General features: G+C 37.5%; 1 protein-coding gene across 11 annotated transcripts in view; it reads left to right on the top strand.

Annotated features, from left to right (window-relative positions):
• The window catches only part of Cntn5 (contactin 5), a 1,179,522-nt gene that overhangs the window by 997,657 nt on the left and 155,556 nt on the right, over window positions 1-26,309 (top strand). For all 11 annotated transcript variants that reach the window (XM_021171282.2, XM_029481828.1, XM_029481827.1 and 8 more), the window contains 2 exons: window positions 8,011-8,138; window positions 9,925-10,100. In XM_021171282.2, coding sequence (XP_021026941.1) covers window positions 8,011-8,138; window positions 9,925-10,100 — 304 coding nt within the window. The remainder of the gene's footprint in view (window positions 1-8,010; window positions 8,139-9,924; window positions 10,101-26,309) is intronic.

The raw sequence follows: 26,309 nt of genomic DNA, 5'->3' as shown, positions 1-26,309 counted from the left end.
AATTGCTCTGGCTAGGACTTCAAGTACAATGTTGAATAGGTAGGGAGAGAGTGGGCAGCCTTGTCTAGTCCCTGATTTTAGTGGGATTGCTTCCAGCTTTTCACCATTTACTTTGATGTTGGCTACTGGTTTGCTGTATATTGCTTTTATCATGTTTAGGTATGGACCTTGAATTCCTGATTTTTCCAAGACTTTTATCATGAATGGGTGTTGGATTTTGTCAAATTATCTGGCCATTTCTTATAATAATCCTTTATCTAGTAAAAAATGAAGCAGACAAAGAGGTGATAATATTTAGAAGGGATTGCAGATATAGGGGTAATGGCAATTTTTTTGTCTCCTGGCATCGGACTCTAGAACAATTTTCTGACCCTATTTAAAGAGACCGTTTATTATAAGTGGGGGTTTCTGAACCTCAAACCTCCAGATTTAAGGGTTACCTTGGATGGAAATGAAAAGCAGGGGAGGAGGAAGAGAAGTCTATGTTTAATACAGCGGCGTTGAGCATAGCTGTCAGAGTGGAGCCTCATTTTTCTGGGGTTGGGAACAAGGTGGTTTGTCCCAACATTCTCTTAAGGGAGCAGGGTCCTGTTGAGGTTGATGTGTAAGAAGTATTATTTTAAGGTGGAGGAGTGAGGGGCTTGAGGTAAGCAGGTGAACCCATTAGAATCCCCCAATCTTTATAGCTGTGGGGTGTCACAAGAATTACCTTGAAGGGACCCTCCCATTTAGGGGAAAAAGGTGAGGAGTAATTGTCTGGAGAAGAGAGAAGTACCTGATCACCAATGTTGATAGGGAATAGACATGAGATAGTATGTGGCTGTGGTAGATGGTGGTCAGTAAAGTTCCATAGGAGGGAGCAGAGATTACAAAGGGAGTACGTAGGTGATCAGGGAGGGGGGGTTCGTAAAAGATGAGGGTAAGAACCAAATGTCCATCCATGAGCTCAAAAAGTGAAATGAAAAGAAGTCACTTGAGAAGAGCCTATATCCTGAAAAGGTCTAGCCATAGGAATTTTACCCTATCTAGGAGACGTTCTTGTAACAGTTTGACAAGGGTAGTTTTTAAGGACTAGTTAGTCCATTCTATCTTTCCTGAGTACTGAAGGTGGTATGGAATGTGAAAAGGAATGTGTTGAGGGTTTTAGATAGGGTTTGAGAAATTTGGGAGGTGAATTGAGGACCATGTCTGACTAGAGGGAGACTGGGATTCCAAATTGAGGGATGACTTCATGTAGAAGATCAGAGACTGAGCTCCTTTTGGGTGGAGGGGAATGCTTCTTCCTATGCTGAGATGGTGTCCACCAAAACCAGGGGGTACTTCACAAGTTTCATAGTAGGCAAGTTGCCAGTCAATTCCAGGAGGAAACCTCTAGCCTAGTGGGTGGGAAAAGGGGGCTATGATACCTGGAGTTGTGGTCTGACATCTGACAGACTTGCAAAAGGCACTGATAGATTTTAAGAAACACAAGAGGTAGGCTATAGGTGAGTTTTAACAAAGTAATTTAAGGCTTGGCTGTTAGGATGAAAGTACAGGTAGAGATTAGACAGAGTCTGACAAGAGTCAGTGGATGACAGAGTGGATAGTGGTTGTGCTGTGAGAATGCCCTGTGGTGGGTGAAACAAATCTCCCAAGGGCTGAGGTTCTAGCTGCCTCAACAGCCCAGTGTTCCCTTGAATATAATAGAGTTATCCATCTGCTGAGATTGGCAGTGGACCATTGGAACAGCTGTGGGGAGATGGGAAGTTTTTGCTATAGCCATAATTTGGTTTGCAGATCCACTACTATGATGTGCCTGATGGCCAACACTATGTACTTCATAAGGAACCCAAGCTATTTCCAGGTAGCAGTATAGAACAGGAGAATGTGGAAAGCTCATTCAGTCTGTATAGATGTTTAGAGATTGTCTTAGACCAATTGGAGGACACAGGTAAGAGCTATTAGTTTAGCCTGTTGATTAGTGGTGTGAGTCTGGAGGGTCCATGTCTCAATCACTTCCTTATCTGACACTGTAGCATAGCCAGCTCGTTGGGCTCCTTCATGTAAAAAGGAGCTGCCATCTATATACCAAGTGTAGATGGCCTGAGGCAATGTGCCTCTCTGTATGTGTGAGGGATGGGGTAATACCTTCCTTTGTCTAAGGCTTCACTGTAGGAATGAGATAGGGAGTGGCAAGTGTTTGGTTGAGGAAGATTTGAACTATTAAGAGGTGGCTACGATTAGAAAGCATGCGTATAGTCTATCACTTTCAGCTGTCCACGGATGTTCCTGATGGCCAACATTATGTATTTCAAGTATAGAAAAATGCAAACTAAAGCAGTAGAAAGCAAACAAGCAGGTATCTATCTGGTATAGGGTGGTATGGACAGGAGCTGGAAGTGACATTGAGAGGGACACAGTAGGCCTTCAGGGTGATATTGAAAGAAGCACAGTGGGCCTTTGGGGTGACACCTATATTTACTCTCTAATCATCATAAAGCTGACATGACCTACCACTTACATATAAGAACTCTCCAATATGTGTTAAATATACAAGCTTCTGGCATGCCTCATAACTCAATAAAGCCTTTGAAATAGTTGAGAGTTCTATGATGTGCCTGATGGCCAACACTATATACTTCATAAGGAACCCAAGCTATTTCCAGGTAGCAGTATAGAACAGGAGAATATGGAAAGCTCATTCAGTCTGTATAGATGTTTAAAGATTGTCTTAGACCAATTGGAGGACACAGGTAAGAGCTATTAGTTTAGCCTGCTTTGTTTTGAGAAGCCATGTTATACTCCTACTATACCAAGCTTATTCTTTTGTCTCATCTTTCCACATCTTGTGTTCCCCATGCCCTATTCTCTGCTTCCCTGAAATGGACCTTTTAGTTCTTCACGACTTCATTCACCTTCTCACCTTGGTGACTGCATCTCCTCTATTCTTTCACACTTGGTGACCACCTCTCCTCTGTTCTCCCACAGTGAGCTCAGATGAAGAATAATAACTTACATATATTATCTAGCAAACACTTTAAAAGAACTATTTAGGTTTTACAGAGCAAATCTTAACAGTTAAAGAAATTAAGTAGCTGCTTGAAATAACACATGGAGGATATGAGTATATGGCAGCAAATGGAACACAATGATCTCTGGCTTAAAAACTTATAATACTAATAAATCACTAAAGATTCTGAGATATTATATACATAATACAATATAATATAATCTTGTGGAAATCTGAATAAATTCAAGAAGCTTTTGTAATCCTAGAGCAGTACCCAACTGAAAGCCAAGGAGAAGCAAACAGCAGCATGAATAGCCATAAATTCTTCTCAAAATAGAAATGAGCTTGGAAAGCAATTCTCACCAGCAAAATGGGTAAAATCCTACTGTGGCCACACCTGGATTCCACTGAACATTTGGGAAACTTTAAGCAGAGAATTCAGCTAGGCACTCCATCCTTCTGATTCTAAAGGAGGAAATAACTAACATAGACTTGAAAGGTATTTTCCTTTTAAGTTTATTTTATACTCTGCAGCAAGAGAAACCTGTCACAGTCATTTACTGCTGAGCAACATAGGAATCCTTGATAGCTTTTTCTTCATTTAGTAACTGATGGGCTCACACATCATTTTTATTTCCTTGCTTTAGAGTTTTTCAATTTGTAAAATGAGGTTTGACTACCCAACTTACTCATTCTCCTGTAAAATCCGATGACACGGGATTGCATTTCACCATCTGTACGTATTGTTATATATGTTGACCATGTGTCCTTCTCTTATCCAGAATCATTCCTATTTCTATGCTTTGCCCAGGAAACTGACCCCTAAGAGCTTCACCAGTGTGTTCTCAGAAATGCTGTGGGAAGAGAGACAAACGCAGCCTGATGGAGAGGGATACCTGTGCCATTATGCCCTCACTTCTTAGAAAGGTGTCATGTGTTAAAAAGGAAAAGGACAACAAATTTAACTGAGGAATGTGAAGAGTAGAGGCAAGAAGTACCACAAATGAAGCTGGGTGCTCCACAAATTCATACCATGTGGATATCTGAGCTATGACTTTTATGAGAGAATTAGGTTAAAGAATTCTGTAGGATAGTGTCCAAATATACTACATCTGTGACCTTAGCAGAACAGAAAGACAACTCTCTAATCTCTCCTCTTCTTTCCCTTCTCTTTCTTTCTTTATTTTTCGTTCATTTCCATGCACAAGTACTGTTACCAATAAATTTTATTTTCTTCTGTTTTGCTTTATCTTAGTTTGTTATTGTTTTTTAGGATGCACATCTGTTTTCTAAGAAGAGGCAGAAAGAGTGTGGGTGTAGCTGGGAGAGGTGGTGGGGAGAATATCACAGGAGTTCAGGGAGAGAAACCGCAATCAGGATACAATGTATGAAAAAGTCCATTTTCAGTAAAAGAAAACTAGGAAAAAGATAGCAATGTGTTAAAAATAAAATAAATTTCAAAAGCAGAGGGAGAAAAGTAAAAGAAAGAAGGTGAAGAAATACAAGGTAATGGGATGGTGAGGGCACTGGGCAGAGCAGGGACTGAGGGGGGGGAGATCAAGCTTTATAAAAGAAAGCCTAATTGCTGTCAGGGGTCACACACTAGGCATATTCAAGGCTCTTGTTCAAGTATTGACACTACAAAGAGGTTATCACATCATGAAAATGCTGGTGTCATGACTAGGTTGACACATTTATAATTTAGTAGTACTATTAGTACAGTCTTTGTTGACTTGGGAGCAACTAGGAGGCAGTACATAGGTTTGAGGAAGCAGGTCACTCAGAAAATACTCTAATCTGGCAGATCGTATCCCTGGCCCATCCTTCACTCTCTGGATGCTGAATTAGAATAGGTGAAGTTTCTTTAGATAAACAGTCTATGTGGAAAGATCTACAGTAAGTGAGGATGTGCCAACAGAAGATGCAAGGGGAAAATGGAACTGTCCGTGGAAGTAAACACACACATCAAGTTCTTATCCCTTTGTCCTATGAGCCTAAGGCCTGCATTGGGCAGATTAACAAGACAGAGATACAGGCATTAATAGTAGGTGAGAACAAACTCATGGAATCTAGAAATGAGAGCTAGGAGGGCTTGACATCAAGGTAATATGCTGGCTGGCTTCTTCTCTGACCCCTTTGATATCCAACTCCCAGTCCAAGATGTCTTAGCATGATTCATCCCCAAATCTGGACATCTCAAAATGTAGCAGTCAAATAGTAACAAGAAAGAGAAGATAATGAAGCTGGAAATATTAATTTAGTCTTCAGTTACCTCAGTAATTATGTGTGTGGTAGCCAGACATTATGATTGTAAATCATATTCATTATCTGCTTTATCTTTTCCAAGTTAGAAAAAAAAAAACAGGTGAAGATTTACATTTTAAAGAAGAAGATAAGATTTTAGTTAAATGCCAGATACTCCTATTTAAAGGATGAATATCTCAGCATTCAAAATCTTCATTCTTCCTAGTAGACTAGTAGTCCAAAGTACAGGCATATTCATACCTCATTTTTTAAAAGAAAGATCTGTTACTTAATTTGATGTTTGATTTTAATTATTAATTTGATATAATCTAGAATAACCTGAGAAAATATTTTCAGTAAGTAATTGTTTAGATCAGGTTGGCCTGTGGCTATGTTTGTGGGGGTTATTTAACTATGTTAATCGATGTATAAAGACCCAGCCCATTGTGAGTAGCACCATTCCTTGGGGAGGGGGATCCTGGGCTGTAAAAGTGTTGAAAACAAGCTGAATACTGGCAGAGATGCATACATCCATCCTTTCTCTGCTCTTGGGTGCGAATGTAACTACTGCCTTTGAGCTCTATGATGGACAGTGACCGAGAATTGTGAGCTAAAGTTTTCTTCCATGACTTAATTTTTTTCTTTTTTTTTCTTTTCTTTCTTTCTTTTTTTTTTTTTTTTGGTCAGGGTAATTTATCACAGCAAACGAAAGGGAATTAGGATATTTTTTGTCAATGAGCTCTCACTCATCTTAAATCAAGAGCTAGAATACTGCCAATATCTGACATCCATATATTTCCTTAAAACAGATGAACTTTGAAGCCAAACTTCTCTATTGTTATATTTTTCTTCAAGTTTGTAAAATCTAAATATTTTCAAGATACTAATCATCTATGAAAATTATAGTAAATGAATTCATTTGAAATATGGAGTTATGTGTACAAAAGTATATTTTTGCTTTCAAATATATATATTTTACTAGATATTTAATGAAGATATACTGGAATAAATTCAGCATTTCCTTGTTACAAAATAAATGAGCACTTTCTAAATAATAAATATAGCTTTACATTGTCTACCTTGAAGGATTGTGTAACCTTAAAAATAATTGTTTTATTTTTAATTATGGATACATATGCATGTGTGAGGGATTATATAACCTTTAATAATATTTTGGTTTTAGTTATATGCATAATATGCATAATATGCATATGTGAGTCTTTCTCTCTCTCTCTGTATGTTTGTGTGTGTGTATGTGTGTATGTCTAAAATGAGGGCATCATTTCTCCTGGAGGCAATTGTGAGCTCACACGTAGAGGTGCTAGCAGGTCCTCTTCATGTGCAGCAAGTACTTTTAACTGCTGAGTCATTACTTCTACCACATATTATGTGGTGTTTATAGGCTCTGTATTTTCCATGGATTTAATGTAGTCTCTTTCTAGATGAACTAGAAGACAAGCTTCTCCATTCGTAGTCTGTTGTGATTCAGAGTACTTCTTCATTCTTTCATCTTGCCCATCAAGAGTAGGCTATATTTAAAACAATACAGTTTAATCTGGTATCTTTATCCATGCAATTCATTAGACACTACCTTTTAATAGCCTAGAGTCCTTCATCAATTGTTATGATGTTCAAAGATCTATATAGCAGTCAGCCCTTGGTGACAAGCCAAACTGAACACACACATCCCAGAAGAACATGAAGTAGCTCAGTAAACCAAGCTCAAGGCATTTCTCTCTAGTCTTCACAGGTTAGGGTTACGATCGATCATGCCATGGAGTAAGTGGTTGTCAGAAGCCCGAGGGTTAATTCTGGAGTTTTAGATTCACTAATGCCACTGTTTCATACTCTTGCAGCCAGTCTGTGACTTCCTGGTTGCTAAAGCAGTTGGTCTAGAGTCTAATAACATACCACCTAAAGACTAAAGGTTGCTTCTTCACTTCAAGCATCTTGTGCAGGTTGCTGTGCTGGCAAAAGAGTGGATTACATTTCACAAGCATGTAAGGGAAGAAAGGACTAAAGTGCTAATTAAATCTGAAGTGCATAAATTCCCGGAATGATAAATACATAGGATTATGTGGTCATTGCAAATGTCAACCTCATTTGCACTGAGCTTCTAAAACTTTTAATAATGCCTTAATTTGTCACCTTATGGAAAACTGAAGGTCTACTTTTACCAAAGGTCATATAAGAGCCCAGTTGCAGACTTGACTATCACATTCTTACACTAGAGAGGACAGTGTGAACAGCCCAGTTAGCAGGCCACGTTTCCATGCCTTTCACCCAGCATGGTGCTAGAGCAGAAAATAATCACTGCTCAGCTGTGTCCAGTGGACTTTATGTCTGTATGAGCTTTCCTCTGTGTTTTTATCCTGTTTCTTTTTCTATTTGATGTTTGAGGTCATCTTTGGTTTAAGGTGAAATATCTAAGTTTGGTATTAAAATATGACTAGGTGATATTAGAGTATCAAGCTATAACAGCTAAATTCAGGGTTACCTTTCCCTGCCATTTTTAAAATTAACTGTCAAAATTATCAAGAGAGAAGTAACTTGCAAGTTTCTTCATCTTTTGGATAAAAGAAGATATTAAATGAGTTTATCACATCCAGTTGTGAAGCATAGCAAACATCTATCACTTCTTATTTTCAACAGGGATCCTTCCTTGTACTTATAATCTAATCTCTCACCTGAGAGACGGATTAGACTTCATCAGAAGTTCTTGCCAGTTAGTTGCTTTGAATTGAAATGGGAACAAACACTTTTTTAATAATTTTCAGAATAGCTATTCTTCCAGACGGAAGCCTGCGGATCCTAAATGCTTCTAAAGCAGATGAGGGGAAGTACATTTGCCAAGGGGTGAACATCTTCGGCTCTGCAGAGATTATAGCTTCCCTGTCTGTCAAAGGTAAGAGAACAGAAAAGCATGCCTGATGCTTTACAGCTTTGGCTTCCTAGCCTTATCATCAGAAAAAAAAAAATAAAGTAAAGTAAATACAATGTGTGTATACATGTGTTTGCATTGATTGGCATAAACGGCTCAGTTTTAAAGGTTGTTAGAAACACAGAACTAACACAAAATTCCACTTCCATCATTAAAAGACTGGAAACAGAGATGGGAACAATGGCTCCCAACTTTGATCCCAGTATTTTAGTTATAAAATTCCATTTATATCAAACACTACTGGTATCCAACCCAGTGGCCCAGTCTTGTCTGTTTCCACCTGTGATAAGGTTCCTATCTTCTGATAAGGTAATGATGGATCTACAAACATTTTATCAATGGTAAATATTCTTCCTTAACTGAGAATGAAGTGAGAAATTCAGATACTCAGAAATTGTCTGTCCCCACAATCCTTCAGTTACAGCACATGTGTTTACCTGTCCTGTCTGACAAAGCCATGATTTAGAGTCACAAGCACAGTGTGACCTGAGGTCACACTTAATCTTATAGTGTCACACTTGCCCTCCACTTGCATTTTTCTCAGAACTGCTCTGAGGGAGGTTAGGCATGAAAAGACCCCATAGGTAGCCAGAAGCAGTGTTTTCTTATGAGAGTGCCCTCTCACAATTGAAAGAGTATAGAAGAAAATGAAGCTTGTGATAAACGGCTTGCCCATGTCTTTCCCTGTTCACACTAGGATTCCTAGGGGGGAGAGGAGAGAGAAAACAAAAGCCTGTCTCCATTCTGGCTTTACGTTATTCACAACACATCATATCACAGTCATTTAACCTTAATTTTTGGTTGTATGACTGATTCCATTTTATTGGTTCAAGGTTCCTCTAATACCATAGAATAATATTAAAATGTCAGTTTTTGAAATTCAATTTGTCACTAGTAAGCAGTTAGAATATTGTTGCTGAACTAAAACCATGACCACTTAGCTTTTTAAAGGTTTTGTGTATGTAAACCGCAAAGTATCAATAATGATATTTTATAATTATACAGACAGTGACTCTTCTAACTCTCCTCAGATCATAGAGGGTTTTATCTAGCACAACACAAGTCATTACATTTTTAACTTATTGAAATAGTATGGGAGAGAGTCCTTGCATTTTACGCTGTAATACATTATAAAAACAAATCTCCCGTGCATTCTACCCTCTGATTATAGATTCCTTTATTTACACATCTATAAAATTATCAGAGAGGCTCCAGATTCTTCTTTCTTGTGTGTGTGTTTTCCTCCATGGGGCAAAAAGTTGCTTCTAGCTGTTATACATTTTATTTTACATGTATAGATGTTTTGTCCACATGTGTGTATGTATACAACATGCATGCCTGGCACCCATAGCTATAAGAAAAAAGATATCATATTCCCTAGAGCACAGTTACAGAGAGTTATGAGCTGTCCTTGGAACTGAACCTGGTCCTCTGCAAGAATAGCAAGTGCTCTTCACTGTCTAACCTGTCTAGCGCTTGATTCTAGTTTTAGAATCTTTTATCATTTTGCTCAAGTTAAAGCCTAATCATAATACAAAGTTCAAGATCATTAATTCCTTAGAAAATTATAGTAAAATGTGCAGCTGCTAAAAGAATAAAACCCTATTTTAGTTTGATGATGTAGTTGAAGATATAAAATAAAAATCTGTTGCAACTGTACATGTTTCATGTTTAAGCTTTTTCTACAGTTTGGGAGGATATGAGGTGTATGGAGGTGATTATATTACTGCATGTGTTTTACCCCCAATAGAACCCACAAGGATAGAGCTTACTCCTAAAAGAACAGAGTTAACTGTTGGAGAGAGCATTGTCCTCAACTGTAAAGCTATCCACGACGCCAGTTTGGACGTTACTTTCTACTGGACACTAAAAGGGCAACCTATTGATTTTGAGAAAGAAGGCGGACATTTTGAAAGCATCAGGGCTGTAAGTTTATATACTTTTGCTTCTTTGATTCTTGAGTAGTAATTTTACATGTTTTGACTTAAACATATAATTGTTTTATTTATGAAGGGTCAAGAAAACATAGGGAAAATTCCATGTAATTAATACAATGACTTATTTTCTGCTATAAATTGAAAATAGCATTTCAAACTCCAGCAGGATTTCTGAAGTTTATTTATATGTGAGTCTGGTTTTGTTTGTTGGCTTGTTTGTTTGTTTTGTTTTTGCCCTTGCTATATTAGTTTAAGGATAATGTTGCTATTTTCATGTTGTTTTGAGAAGTTGTATTGCTACATAAAGAAGCTACACTCCTCTTTAAGGAAGTGTCAACAGTAACTATAATGCAGAAAATAAGTGAGTCTGTCTTGTTACTTAAGAATCAAGATCAGATGGTATGGCATTTAAAAAATCTATTCTCAATAAAAATTAAAATTATAAAGAAGATTAAAAAAAAAAGAAATAGTAGCTTCTGGAAGCTCATCAATTGCTCCTTAGCTATTAAGATTGTATCTGCAACCCATAGCCATACATATTCCCCAGTTTTCAATAAACATTCACAGACATGAATGTGTCTTATCTGTGCAATCTCTGTATTTTAGTGATATTGAATGTTACATATGTGTATGGTAAGTGAGCACATGGAGAGAGAAATCATGTGCACTGCAGAGTGCAGACCACCAGTTTCTGAACTCCATAAAGAAGGAAGAGAAGGCCCCTGCTCCATGGACTCATTGAGTCAAAGAGCAACTTAGTGCCAGAGGGAGAAAGACCATAGAACATATGATGAAGGCAGTGATGTAGGCCAGACTTATTTTCTATAATAACTGGCAAATTTGGCTCAACTAGATTTCTACCTAAGAATATAATCTAAAATGTTATTGTGAATATCAGGGTAGCTTTGTTTTTTATTAAAAATATTTTGAGAAACATCAGGAAGCTATAATGATAATGAATCTAAATTGTGAAACCAACGTTGTTTTGGACTTAGCATAAAGATTCTGTGATATAATAAAAAGAAATAGTCTTAGACCAAAAGTTGTAAATTTGTTGAATGAAGTCCAATTCTATCCCTTATCAACCACAGGCACTTCCTTTAACCTCCTTCTCACAACAGAAAATGAAAATCTGGACCAGATAACTTCTGAGCTCCTTCCCAATTTAGACTTCCTTCATATCCTTTCATGTAAAAAGGGGAAATGGCTGTTATTGCATTTGTCAGTATGACCCAAATTAAAAATGTTCTTCCAAATTATCCAAGTTTACTTTACAGCTAAGAGGGGAAAAAAAAGATATGTCAAAAGCTCTTGCCAACTGAATTATTAATCATTTCAATGAGTAAGTAGTTATATTGACTAAGTTGTGTATAAAATATTTAGATTGTGTCAAATTTAGTATTTTAAAACTTACATGGGTTTTTCTGTCCATTGACTTAATTTTTCTCTATAGGATTTTTATCTCATCATTAAGCAGAACCAAAAAAAATTACATATACAACAAAAATAAACTGATAAAAGTATATCTTCTCAAGATTAGCTTTAAATATTGATTTTGACCAATAAAATATATAAAGTAAAAATATATGTGTGAAATCATCAATAATTTTCTATATAGAAATATGTCCTACATTTTAAATAGCAAGAGGGAAATTGATTTTGAAACATTAAAAGATAAAAGAATTTTTATTTTTGCTTCTTAGGTATGACTATTTTGGGCTGATATTAATTTTATAAATTAATATCTTTGATATTTTTTCACAAATGACTATCTTTTTATGAAGGGGTCAAAAACCTCCTTTTCTGTAACAACCTGATTCATAGTTATAAGCCATATTAAAATTAATCTTTCAGTGAAAAATGCTCTAGCTTTAAGGCAATATAAGACTTGTGGTTTTAGCACATTTGTAATGATTTCTAGAAATATGTGTGTGCTTAAAATATTTTGTAAAAGTGGATCTGGGAAGTATAAAAACTATTGCTTACTAGGTATTTTAAACCCTGGCAGGTATCAAGAATATAGGCTGGAGAGTACACCACTGTTTGACTAGGAAAAACTGAAAGAAAGAGAGAGAGAGAGAGAGAGAGAGAGAGAGAGAGAGAGAGAGAGAGAGAATATGATGAGGTTCTTTCCAACATTGCTGCCATTCAGATCCATGTCTAGATGATCACAGTGCTCTAGAATTTAAGAAATGGGGCTGTAAATTGCTGCTTCTACTCAAGGGTCAGAGGGGAGTCTCTGAAATTCAAGGGTGCAGGAAGAAAAGTATGGTTAGTTAAGACCTACTCTGATGTCTGAACCCATGACACAGGAGTAATATGCAACTGGAACATTGGGGTCTGTAGGGGTCAAAAAGCCTACCATTGTACCAGGGACAACACAGAGGACATCCTTGTCTGAGGATCTAGATGTCTCCAGCTGTACTAGAACTGCTGATGCTGCAGTCGAGACATAAGGACAGGGATGAGGACAGTGAGTTAGAAAAGTATAGTATAGGGTAAAATGAACTAACCAAATCTCCAGAGTGAAGAGTCAGGAAATATCCATAACTAATATTCAGCATCTCAACAGATTATAACCATGGTCCTAACTCTCCAACTAGTTCATTTATGAGTTCTATAATTTTTTGTATTGGTTTATAGGGAAATGTACATAAATACTTGTGTAGGGCTTTTGTAAAACATCTGCATATATTGGGCATTGCCATGTTTTACAAAAACAATGGCCTTGGGACTGCATTTCAAAGGACTAAAAAGAAAAAGATGGGATTGTGTCAAGTCCATAAAAAATAACATAATTGACCTGACAGCTATGAAATGCTTTTGTTTGCTTGTCTTCTTTCCTGAGGACTTGTTTTACAAACCTGGAAAACTGGCTTATTTTGAGTGAGTCCCTACCAAACACATCACTAGAAGGAGCCAAGCAATCTATCCATAAATGTTCCATCTGATTCTACCTAATATTTTTGAGCAAATGATATGACTATATATTGACTAGCAAAAAAAATAGTGAATATATTCTTTTTTAGAAAAAACATTCAGTATTGTAAGCTAAGTGACATTGGGGACATACAGTTCAAATATAATCCTTCACCCTCAAAAGAGCACAAATGCAAAAAGGTGAGAACAGGTCTGTTGTAACACATGGATAAAAGCATGAAGCAGAAAGAGTTGCTATGTGAAAAGCTGTTGAGTGGGCAGGATTTCACTAGGTGCCTACAAAATATGCATCATTTCAGAGAATAAACAAGTCAAGTAATAGCAGAAAGGCAGAATGGGTTATAGCATGTCTTAGAAGCAAAGAGGAAAGAAACAGTGCTCTAGACAGCACAGTGAAGATTTGTAGTACACAAAAGGTCAATACTAGATGAGTAACTTGAAGAGAAAGTAGCAGCAGCAACATTTTCTGAAGTATTGCTTCTTAAGCTCTACAAATTGTAGTTGTATACTGAATGTGGGTGAGAATCATGTGGCTCAGATTCGGTTTGAGCAGTGACTGAATAGTTGTTAGTTATATCCAATTCAGACTGGCCACGTAAAAGTTACATGGAAGAAACAGACAAGGATTGTCTACAGATAACCATGTTCCTGTCAAATAAAAATATTGACAGTTACTGAGACATGGTTCCCATTAGTCAGCAGTCTCCAGAGATCTCTACTCTCAGGCTGTTTGAACTGCACCTGTCATTGTCATATGAGTCCAGAGTTTTAGTCCCCATTGACAAGTGTAGGAGACACATACTTTTCTGAACACTTAAAAATCTCAACTACCGATCTTGTATCCCAGGTCTCTCAGAGACCAGTCTGCACAAGAGAGAATGCAGGCCACAGAAGCAACAGAGCTTCTTGGACAGGGTCCCTTCGGGCCTTCATCCTCAGCCAGGAGGCAGAACAGAGCACCAGAATTCTGCATATATTCCCCTCCAGAGGAGAGTTGGTCTTCAGGGAAGGCTCTGATCCCGGGACTCAGGTGAGATTGCCATCTTGTATCCCCGGTTTCTCAGAGACTAGTCCACACAGGAGAGCACGCAGGCCCCAGAAGCAACAGAGCTTCCTAGAAAGGGTTACTTCGGGCCTTCATCCTCACCCAGGAGGCAGAGCTGAGACCCAGACCTCTGTGCACCATCTGTGCCAGAGGAGAGCTTGTCTGCAGAGAGTGCTCTGACCATTGGGACTCAGGAGAGAGTTGGACTCCCAGGAGTGCTGACAGAGACTAAAAGAACCACAGGAGGAAAAAGCTCCAGCCAGAGACAACCAGAACATCTAAAACCAGAGATTACCAAATGGTGAAAGGCAAATGTAAGAATCTGACTAATAGAAACCAAGACCACTCCAGATCATCAGAACCCAGTACAACCAACACAGTGAGTCCTGGATACCCGAAATGACCCAAAAAGCAAGATTAGGATTTAAAATCATATCTCATGATGCTGGTAGAGGATTTTAAGAAGGACACTAATAACTCACTTAAAGAAATACAGGAGAACACTGCTAAACAAGTAGAAGTCCTTAAAGAGGAACCACAAAAATCCCTTAAAGAATTAAAGGAAAACACAACCAAACAGGTGATGGAATTGAACAAAACCGTACAAGATCTAAAAATGGAAGTAGAAACAACAAACAAAACCCAAAGGGAGACAACTCTGGAGATCTAAATCCTAGGAAAGAAATCAGGAAACATAGATGCGAGCATCAGCAACAGCATACTAGAGATGGAAGAGAGATTCTCAGGTGCAGAAGATAGAAAACATGGACACAACAATCAAAGAAAATGCAAAATACAAAAAGACCCTAACTCAAAACATCCAGGAAATCCAGGACACAATGAGAAGAGCAAACCTACAGATAATATAGATGAGAATGAAGATTTTCAAATTAAAGGTACAGTAAATTTCTTCATCAAAATAATAGAAGAAAACTTCCCTAACATAAAGAAGAGTTGCCCATAAACATACAAGAAGCCTACAGAACTCCAAATATAATGGAGAAGAAAAGAAATTCCTACTGATACATAATAATCAGAACAAATGCACTAAATAAAGATAGAATATTAAAAGCAGTAAGGGGAAAAGGTTAAGTAACATATGAAGGCAGAACTATAAGCATTACACCAGACTTCTCACCAGAGATTATGAAGGCCAGAAGATCCTGGACAGCTGTTACACAGAACCTAAGAGAATACAAATGCCAGCCCAGACTACTATACCCAGCAAAACTCTCAATTATCATAGATGGAGACACCAAAGTATTCCATGACAAAACCAAACTCATACAATATCTTTGCACTAATCCAGCCTTTTAAAGGATAATAAAGGGGGGAAAAAAACAAAAACAAAAACAAAGGAAGGACAGAAACGACACTCTAGAAAAAGCAAGAAAATAATCCTTCAATAAACCTAAAAGAAGATAGTCAGAAGAACAGAATCCCAACTCTAACAACAAAAATAAGAGGAAACAACAATTATTTTTCTTTAATACCTCTTAATATAAATGGACCCAATTCCCAATTAAAAAATATAGACTAACAGACTGGCTATATAAACAGGACCAGACATTTTGCTGCATATAGAAAATGAACCTCAGGGACAAAGACAGACACTACCTCAGAGTAAAAGGTAGGACAAAAATTTTCCAAGCAAATGGTCTGAAGAAACAAGCTGGAGTAGCCATTCTACTATCGAATAAAATCGACTTCCAACCCAAAGTTATCAAGAAATCCAAGATGAACTCTCAATTCTGAATATCTATGCTTCAAATGCAGGGATATCCACATTCATTAAAGAAACTTAAAGCTAAAAACACACATTGCATCTCACACAATAATAGTGGGAGACTTCAACACACCACTTTCATCAATGGACAGAACCTGGAAACAGAAACTAAACAGGGACACAGTGAAACTAACAGAAGTTATGAAACAAATGGACTTAACAGATATCTACAGAACATTTTATCCTAAAACAAAAGGATATACCTTCTTCTCAGCACCTCATGGGACCTTCTCCAAAATTGACCATATAATTTGTCACAAAACAGGCCTCAACAGATACAAAAATATTGAAATTGTCCCATGCATCCTATCAGACCACCATGGACTAAGGCTGATCTTCAATAACAACATAAATAAAAGAAAGCCAACATTCATGTGGAAGCTGAACAAAACTCTACTCAATGATAAGTTGGTCAAGGAAGAAATAAAGAAAGACATTAAAGACTTTTTAGAGTTTAAAGAATGAGAAGCCACAATTTACCCAAACTTTATGGGACACAATGAAAGTGGTCCTAAGAAGAAAACACATAGCTCTGAGTGCCTCCAAAAAGAATCTAGAGAGAGCATACACTAGCAGCTTGATAGCACACCTAAAATCTCTAGAACAAAAGGAAACAAATTCACCAAAAAGGAGTAGATGGCAAGAAATAATCAAGGGTCTGAAATCTACCAAGTGTGAACAAACAAACAAACAAACAAACAAACAAACAAAAAGAAACTATACAAAGAATCGACCAAACCAGGAGCTGGTTCTTTGAGAAAATCAACAAGATAGATAAAACTTTAGCCAGATTAATTAGAGGGCACAGGGACAGTATCCTAATTAACAAAATGAGAAATGAAAAGGAAAACATACCAGCAGAACCTGAGGAAATCCAAAACACCATCAGATCCTACTACAAAAGGCTATACTCAACAAAACTGGAAAACCTGCATGAAATGGACAATGTTCTAGACAGATACCAGGTATCAAAGTTAAAACAGGATCAGATTAATGATCTAAACAGTCCCATATCCCCTAAAGAAATAGAAGTAGCCAAAAGTCTCCCAAACAAAAAAAGCCCAGGACCAGATGGGGTTGGTGCAGAGTACTATCAGACCTTCAAAGAAGACCTAACTTCAATTGTCCTCAAACTATTCCACTAAATAGAAACAGAAGGTACTCTACCCAATTCATTCTATGAAGCCACAATTACTCTGATACCTAAACCACATAAAAACCCAACAAAGAAAGAAAACTTCAGACCAATTTCTCTCATGAATATTGATGCAAAAATACTAAATAAATTTCTCACCAAAAGAATCCAAGATCACATCAAAATGATCATCCATCATCATTAAGTAGGCTTCATCCCAGGGATGCAGGGATGCTTTAATACTTGGAAATCTATCAATGCAATTCACTATATAAACAAAGTCAAAGACAAAAACCACATTATCATTTCATTAGATGCTGAGGCAGCATTTGACAAAATGCAAAACCCATTCATTATAAAAGTCTTAAAAACTCAGGAATTCAAGGCCCATACCTAAACATAATAAAAACAATATACAGCAAACCAGTAGCAAACATCTAACTAAATTGAGAGAAACTTGAAGCAATTCCACTAAAATCAGGGACTAGACGAGGCTGCCCAACTTCTCCCTACCTATTCAATATAGTACTTTAAGTCCTAGCCAGAGCAATTAGAAAACAAAAGTAGAGCAAGGGGATACAAATTGGAAAGGAAGAAGTCAAAATGTCACTATTTGCAGATGATAAGATAGCATATCTAAGTGACTAAAAATTCCACCAGAGAACTCCTAAACCTGATATACCACTTCAGTGCAGTAGCTTTATATAAAGTCACCTCAAACAATGCAATAGCCTTTGTCTACACAAAGGATAAACAGGCTGGGAAAGAACTTAGGGAAACAACACCCTTCACAATAGTCACGAAAATATAAAATACCTTGGTGTGACTCTAACTAAGGAAGTGAAAGATCTGTAATGATAAGAACTTCAAGTCTCTGAAGAAAGAAATCAAAGAAGATCTCAGAATATGGAAAGGTTTCCCATGCTCATGGATTGGCAGGATTAATAGAGTAAAAATGGCTATCTTGCTGAAAGCAATCTACAAATTCAATGCAATCCCCATCAAAATTCCAACTCAATTCTTCACTGAGTTAGAAAGAGCAATTTGCAAATTCATCTGGAATAACAAAAAACCTGGGATAGCAAAAACTCTTCTCAACAATAAAAGAACCTCTGGGGGAATCACCATGCCTGACCTCAAGCTGTACTACAGAGCAATTGTGATTAAAAAAAACTGTATTGTGCTGGTACAGCAATAGACAGGTAGATCAATGGGATAGAATTGAAGGCCCAGAAATGAACTCACAAACCTATGGTCACTTGATCTTTGAAAAAGGTGCTAAAACCACCCAGTGGAATAAAGACAACATTTTTAGTAAATGGTGCTGGCTCAACTGGCAGTTAGCATGTAGAAGAATGAGAATTGATCCATTCTTATCTCCTCATACAAAGCTCAAGTCTAAGTGGATCACGGAACTTGATATAAAAGAAGAGACACTGTAACTTAAAAAGGAGAAAGTGGGGAAGAGCCTCGAAGATATTGGCACAGGGGAAAAATTCCTGAACGGAAGAGCAATGGCTTGTGTTGTAAGATCAAGAAACAACAAATGGGATATCATAAAATTGCCAAGCTTCTGTAAGGCAAAAGATACTGTCAATAGGACAAAAAGTCCACCAACACATTGGGAAAGGATTTTTACCAAACCTAAATTTATTAGGGAACTCATATCAAATATATACAAAGAGCACAAGAAGCTGGACTCCAGAAATTCAAATCACCCCATTTAAAAATGGGGTACAGAGCTAAACAAAGAATTCTCAGCTGAGGAATATCGAATGGCTGAGAAGCACCTGAAAAAATGTTCAATACCCTTAATCATCAGGGAAATGCAAATCAAAAGAACCCTGAGATTCCACCTCACACCAGCAGAATGTCTAAGATCAAAAATTCAGGTGATAGCAGATGCTGGGGAGGATGCAGAGAAAGAGGAACACTCCTCCTTTGCTGGTGGGGTTGCAAGCAGGTACAACCACTCTGGAAATCAGTCTAGCGGTTCCTTAGAATATTGGACATAATACTACTGGAAGATCCAGCAATACCTCTCCTGGGCATATTCCCAGAAGATGTTCCAACTGGTAATAAGGACAAATGCTCCACTATTTTCAAAGCAGCCTTATTTATAATTTATATATTTCCAGAAGCCGGAAAGAGCCCAGATGCCCCTCAACAGAGGAATTGATATAGAAAATGTGGTATATTTACACAATGGGGTAATAAGCCCCTATTAAAAACAATGAATTTATGAAATTCTTAGGCAAATGGGTCGATCTGGAGGATATCATCCTGAGTGAGGTAACCCAATCACAAAAGAACACACGTGATATGCACTCACTGATAAGTGGATATTAGACCAGAAAATTAGTATATCCAAGATACAATTTGCAAAACACAAGAAAATCAAGAAGAAGGAAGAGCAAAGTGTGGATATTTCATTCCTCCTTTAAATAGGGAACAAAATACCCATGGAAGGAGTTACAGAGACAAAGTTCAGAGTTGAGAAAAAAGGAATGGCCATCCAGTGACTGCCCCACCCACGGATCCATCCCATAAACAACCATCAAACCCAGACACTATTGCATATGTTAGAAAGATTTTGCTGACAGAACCCTGATATAGCTATCTCTTGTGAGGCTATGCCAGTGCCTGGCAAATACAGAAGTGGATGCTCACAGTCATCTATTGAATGAATCATAGGGCCCCCAATGAAGGAGCTAGAGAAAGTACCCAAGGAGCTAAAGGGGTCTGCAACCCTAAAGGAGGAACAACAATATGGACTAACCAGTACCCCCCTCCCCCAGAGCTTGTGTCTCTAGTTGCATTTGTAGCAGAGGATGGCCTAGTCCACCATCAATGGGAGGAGAAGCCATTGGTCTTGAGATTATATGCCCCACTACAGGGGTATGCCAGGGTCAGGAATTGGGAGTGAGTGGGTTCGGGAGCAGGGTTGGGGGAGGGTATAGGGCACTTTCAGAGAGGAAAGTAGGAAAGGGGATAGCATTTGAAATGTAAATGAAGAAAATATCTAATAAAAAAGAAAAAAAGTTCACTACATCATTAGAAACCATAACAAATGTCAGTCTCCTAAGTCATAAGTAACTACAGCATCGACAAGCACAGCAGTCCATACTTTCTGGACTGATTTTCAAGCTATAATTTGAAGAAAAGATATTGTTGCAGGATTACTATCAGGATAGTTGTCTAAAGAGCCCCCAGCTCCATTGTAGAGTCTGTAATGTGGCTTCCTAAGTTGAAACTGAAAGCATGGCCCAGGTAGAGTCAGCACTTTGCTTGGTAATCCTTCCTCTACCTACTTCTTGGTGCTATCAAGTACAGAAAGCAAAAACAGAAAGGCAGGATCTCTGCTCTCCTCTCTCTCTCTCTCTCTCTCTCTCTCTCTCTCTCTCTCTCTCTCTCTCTCTCTCTCTCGTCATACCTTTCCAAGCTGTGTAAGTGAACTTTAAATTGGAGTCACTAGTGTAAAAGACTGTATTCTTCCAAACCATAGACGCATATTGACTCTGCCTCTGCTTTACCAAGTTTATTCTCACTGTAATCTTTGCCTGCCAAATATGTTTCCAACTCTTGTCTGAACACATGAGAAATAAAAATAAAATCATTGATCCCATGCTTTATAAAAGATACAGATTATATGGATCATTAAGTAATTCAAGGACAAAATGACATAAAAAAATACCACACTGATGACTAGTCATGGGGGTATATCCTATAATCCTAGCACTCAGGAGCTGGGTCTGGAGATATATATATTGGAGGACTGCCGCTGTCATTTACTGAGATGTTATTTGAAGAATTGAAAGAAAATTAATTGCTAATTTTTATCATAGTCAAATTTTGTTGGAAACCAGACAAAGATTATAGGACCTTTTGTTCTTGTAGAGATAAACAAGAACATTTACTGTCTATTATTCACCAATCACTAAGCTATATAAATGTTACTGATTCTCATAAAACTATACTAATTTATGTTACTTCATGGAGCATGTTGTCTGCTCTACATGAGCTTAAGCTTAAAGGTCAGAATTAGGACGGAGAATACAATCACGATGGGAGAAGGGAAACTGCATCTGTGGTGGGCAAGGACTAGGGATGACTGTACATGGTGTTCTTTGGGTATTAATGTGTGTGCTGACTCTTCAACAATAAGGAGATCGTACACTTCCAATGGAGCCATTCCATTACCAGTCAGACCGGAATGTCAGCGAACAGGAGACATTTGACATACTTCACTTTATTTTTCTCTCATTTTTAAAAGTAGTTCTTTGAGAATATCATACAACATGTTTTGCTCATATGAACTCCCTCTCCCTACTCCTCCTAGATCCACATTTTCCTATACTCACAACTGTGTATCCTCCATTTTATTTTATTTTTTTATTTTTTCCACTAAGTCCAGTTTGTGCTGCCTATATTTTCTTTAGTATGAAACATAATCAAACCACCAGTCCTTCTGTTCTCACAGTTACAGCTTGCCATAGCTCCTTAGCTAGGTGTGGTACTGAGACAAGTGAATTTCATAACTCCCTTTCCAAGTCTAAGAATCATAAGCATATCTAATTTATATCCATGGGTTTTTCACAGTTGTAGATAAATAAAAGAAAGCCAGAATATAAAGCCCTGTAATGTCTGAAGGTTTGCCTCAGACAAAAGCTTTTACCATTACAGACGCCTCTGCTCTTAGTTTATCTGTGGGGAATGACTTTCCTGAGGAGTCAGAGTTGCAGAACAGGACAATTGTGTGATTGGATCATTCCATTTCTGAGAAGTACAACTAGAGCAAAAGTCAATGAGCTTCTCAGACACACTGTGGAGGACTGCAGGGCATTAGGAGAGACCCAAGGTTTCTACTGCAGCCTTGTAATCAAATCAAGATGAGGAAGTCCTGGAGGACTGCACCATCAATCAGCACACTAGCAGACCTGTAACATTCAACCACCTGCAGCAGATCTAGTTCAAGGCACACATCGTCTCTGACTCATTCTGGCCATTAGGAATATGCACAAATTTCTCTTCTCTTCAACAAGTTCTTGACTGTTACATATTTGCTTCACGCTAGCTTTATCCCATCCCCTATAAAGTGTTTAAATAGGACAGGACATGAAGTAACCACCAACCAAAGTTCTAGGGAACTGACATGGAAACTGGGTATTTCTAAAGGCCACAAGGGACAGGGTCTATCCTTTTCTCCTTTGTTAAGATGTAGTGCCTTGTCAGTCCCCTCCTCCCCTCAGAACAGTACAAAATAGTAGTGGCCATCTGTTTGAGTGCATATGAATATTTACTGAGATCACATATTAGCATCTGCTACTTCAATCTATTACTCTACAAATTATTTATTTTGAACTCTGTGATAATAAAAGTAGTCTACCACATGGCTTTATTACTTCTTTTAATCCCTGTGCACCAAAGATGCTACAGCAGTTCTTGTTAAGTAACACACAAAAATGTGGCATGACTTGTTTTCTCAGTTTCACTACTCCCTTATTTCAGAAGTTCTAATGTCATCAGTACTAAAAATAGTTTCCTTTAGAACATTATCCCATTCAGAATAATTTGCTTCCATTTTCCCTTTCTTGTTCATAACTAATTTTGAGTAAAAGGAAAAAATCCTTCAAACACAGTTTGGAGTTCAATGAAATGTTAACCTCCGAAACAGTCTATAAATAGAACACTGTCCTTTAATTTTCAATATGTGATCTGTCGAGAGAATTACAGACAGGATCTCAGTAAGACAATAGCACCATGCTGATGATATAGAACATTCTACGTAGAAGACAGACTGTGACTCATCAATTTTAATTTTTTTCAAATTTGATAAAATCTGATGCTAAATTCATCATATAGAGCAATGTTGACTTAGTCAACCAATTAAAAAAAGAAACATGCACACAAATGTCTCACTTAACTACAATTCACCTGAGCCAGCAAGATAACATGGTGGCTAAAATAACATCCAGTTCAAACATGAGCACCTGAGCACAGAAAAAAACTAAACAAAACACAAACAAACAAACAAACAAAAACAGATTTTAAAAGTAAACAAAAAACCTCCAAAAACAACAAGAAGAAACTCTAATAGCCATGAATGTGCACAGCTAAAGTCACAGCATTGGATGGATGCACAGTCAGAGTCAAGAGGTTTGCTACCACCTTAGCTGACAGTGGCCAGCTCCAGGTTCATAAAGACGCTGTCTAAATGCAGTAAGACTAAGTGTGATAGGGCAGGACATACAATGTCCTCCACTGGCCTGCACCAGCATTCACATGAGCAAGTACACACATATATACACACAGAGAGATGGCATACTCACATGTACACACATGCAAACACACATGAATAAATAAATATATTCCATCAAAATAGAGCCCCAAGTATTGTATTATACAAAGTGTCTTTGTTAACTTATCGCCATAATTTCTGATGATTATAGTCATTATGATATCTTGTCATAGCACTGCATATAATGTGAATAGTTACTGGTAACTCTGCAATGTTTTAGTTTTTAGTTATGTTTCTTTGGTTCTAGTACAGAGTGGAAATCAAGCTTTCTAGTGTGAAAGAAAGTGCTACCTGTAGACATTGATGGCCTTGGTCCTGTGGTTTCTGCAGGAAATTAATCATCTTACTTTCCAAACTTGCCCCATGGATTTTTAGGTAATTACTTAGAAGTAGTAAAGAGTGAGAAATGGAAACTCTCCAATTCTCTCTAATAAGGTTTACCCTTGTAGATTGTAAACTCCCAATGTTTAACTCCCTCTTGCTTGTAAGTCCAAACATTTCTTTATAGAAACATAAATGATATATGTACATATAGCTATCTATAAATAGGTAGAGACAAATATAGACTCATGGTTCCCAAAGTTTTCTACTTTGCTAGTTGTTTTTCTATGACTCTGTAGCTCGAACTGCATGTCTGTAAGTCTGTAGCCTTCTTGGCTTGGATGCTTTCCATGTGTCAGAATAATGAATTTACCTGGCTGTTCAGTGTCTTTGGAAATGTAGCTTAATGAGCACAAGTGGTTGTTGGAGCCATTTCTCGTGTGTTTGTGCCAGCTTTGACCCAGGTTTCTACACAGGGTTTTTGTTTTCGTTTTTGTTTTTTAACCTGCTTCCCATTCTTGCCTGAAATATCACTTTTCACAATAGATAACTTAGACAAATTATTCATTTAAGAATTCATGCTAAACTTCTAATTTAAATTTTTATGAAAATTCACGAGTTTGCATGCTAAACATCAATCAACAGATCTTGATTATTGAATATCTTCCTCTTCACAATTCAACAGACTTATCTTCCCAAGGCAGTAAACTCTTTATAAATAATATATGTGCTATTATTTAAGAAATACTTATAGAAGCTAATGAACTCCTTATAAAATGACAACTCTCTCCTCACATCCAATGTTTCTTGTTGCAATTAGTATCCAAATTACCACCATAGTCCACACTCACATCCCCTCACATCCTCCCAGCATACTAAGTTGTACAAAAGAAATAAAACAGGAACAAGAGTTGATCAAGAAGCTTAATTGACAACTTGCTAATTTCCAAACATGTCTTTATTCTCCCTCTTGCTTTTCTTTTCACCTCATGAATCTGTTCAAATGAATCTACTTGGATAACATCATAATCATTTATCCAAGGTAGTAAGCCTTGTGGTGTGAGGTGTAAGTTCACTTTCAGCACTGAGGTCCTCCTTTCCCCAAGAATTCTGGCAGCTAGCAGCTATGAATGACACTTGCTGGTGTTCCCCTCTGGGAACTGCCTTCATTCTGAAGAACAGGCCCCCAAACTTTACACTTCCTAATGTGTTGATCATGTAGCACCAATGAGTATGTAGGGCTGTTATGAAGGTGAGTCCCCTGCCCGAAACAGGAACAAATTGAAGAATTATTACAGCCCCAGAGCTCCTTGTTGGACTAATTGAGATGCTAGTATAACCGCATCACATTTGAACCTCCTCTTAGTCCATTCCTGTTTCCCTCATGGCTTCACAAGTGTTAATCTCAACAGAACTTCCAAAGGAGTCTCCATGGCCAGCGCACTTCTCTAGTACCTGACCTAAGACAAGTATAGCTACAAATGCCATAACTAAAACAAAAATGAAAACAGGCAACCCCCTCAACCCTAGAAACACATGCAAGAGTCAGAAACTATAAGCATCTGCATGCTGTCTACTAAGCATCTCTGAGAAATGTATCAATGTGTTAGACTTTTTGAAATGTCATTTTACGTCTCAATGTAGAAAGTCTATGATATAATGTGGAAAATTTTGATGGGAAAAATCAAGCTCATCAAAATAAATGGCTTCCCCAAACATGAATAATTTCTGTGTGTCAGACACTTACTCAAGCTGGGAATTAACCTCAATACTATCTGTTACCAAACCTAGAACATATCTAAAACTGCTTAGTGAGATTATATTTTTCTTTACTATGTAACAAGTATAACATTAACTTATATCATATTTCAAATAATGTAGATAAATGATCTTCTTGCAACTTTAGAACCCATGAGTCACTTTTAGTCATTTCTGGGAACAGTTTGAAAGTTCATCTAGAATCAATTATTCGTCTTCAAAATACCACGTTTTCCTGTAATTATTTTATTGTGGATACATAGCTTTATTTATGTTGAGTTTTCCTTTTGTCATTAGGCAAAGTATCATACATCCTTGAACTCACCTTTCCCTTGAGGATAATCATGGGCAAGATAGAGCTCACTAAACTGCTCTTCATTTTGAGTACTGCATGATTGACACATCATCTGATTGTCCTGCCTCTACCTACTAGGAGTTGGAATTTCAGGTGTCATCTGCCATGTTTGCTTCTCAGTTTTCATTTTCTAATATTATTTCTTTTTACTATCAAAAGCAATATTTTGGTCATATATATATATATATATATATATATATATATATATATATGTGAATGACACAGAGCAGTCCTATTGATCAGACTCTTAAAAGCCTAATTGTTTCAGAACAAATTTGAAGGACTTTCCTTATATGGCCCAAACTATTAAAGTTATACAAATTAAATTTACTAGAGTCTATATGAGCATGGGATGGTATGTCAATCATACACTATTCAGAATGAAGAGAAGTTTAGTGAGCTCCACCTAGCAGAGAAAGAACCAAACTTCTACGCACAGTACAGGCATTGATCAGCTCCTTGACTAGAGATACCTATGTGTCTTCCTTAGGCTTGCAGTAACAGATTAAGCTGCCTGTGATTGGCTGAAAACCAGCTGCTCTGACTCTGATCCAGGATAT

This window comes from Mus caroli, chromosome 9, assembly GCF_900094665.2.
Source record: "Mus caroli chromosome 9, CAROLI_EIJ_v1.1, whole genome shotgun sequence".
Classification (NCBI taxonomy): Eukaryota; Metazoa; Chordata; class Mammalia; order Rodentia; family Muridae; genus Mus; species Mus caroli.
Note: the sequence above shows the minus strand (reverse complement) of the source record. Positions and strands in the feature narration are given on the sequence as shown.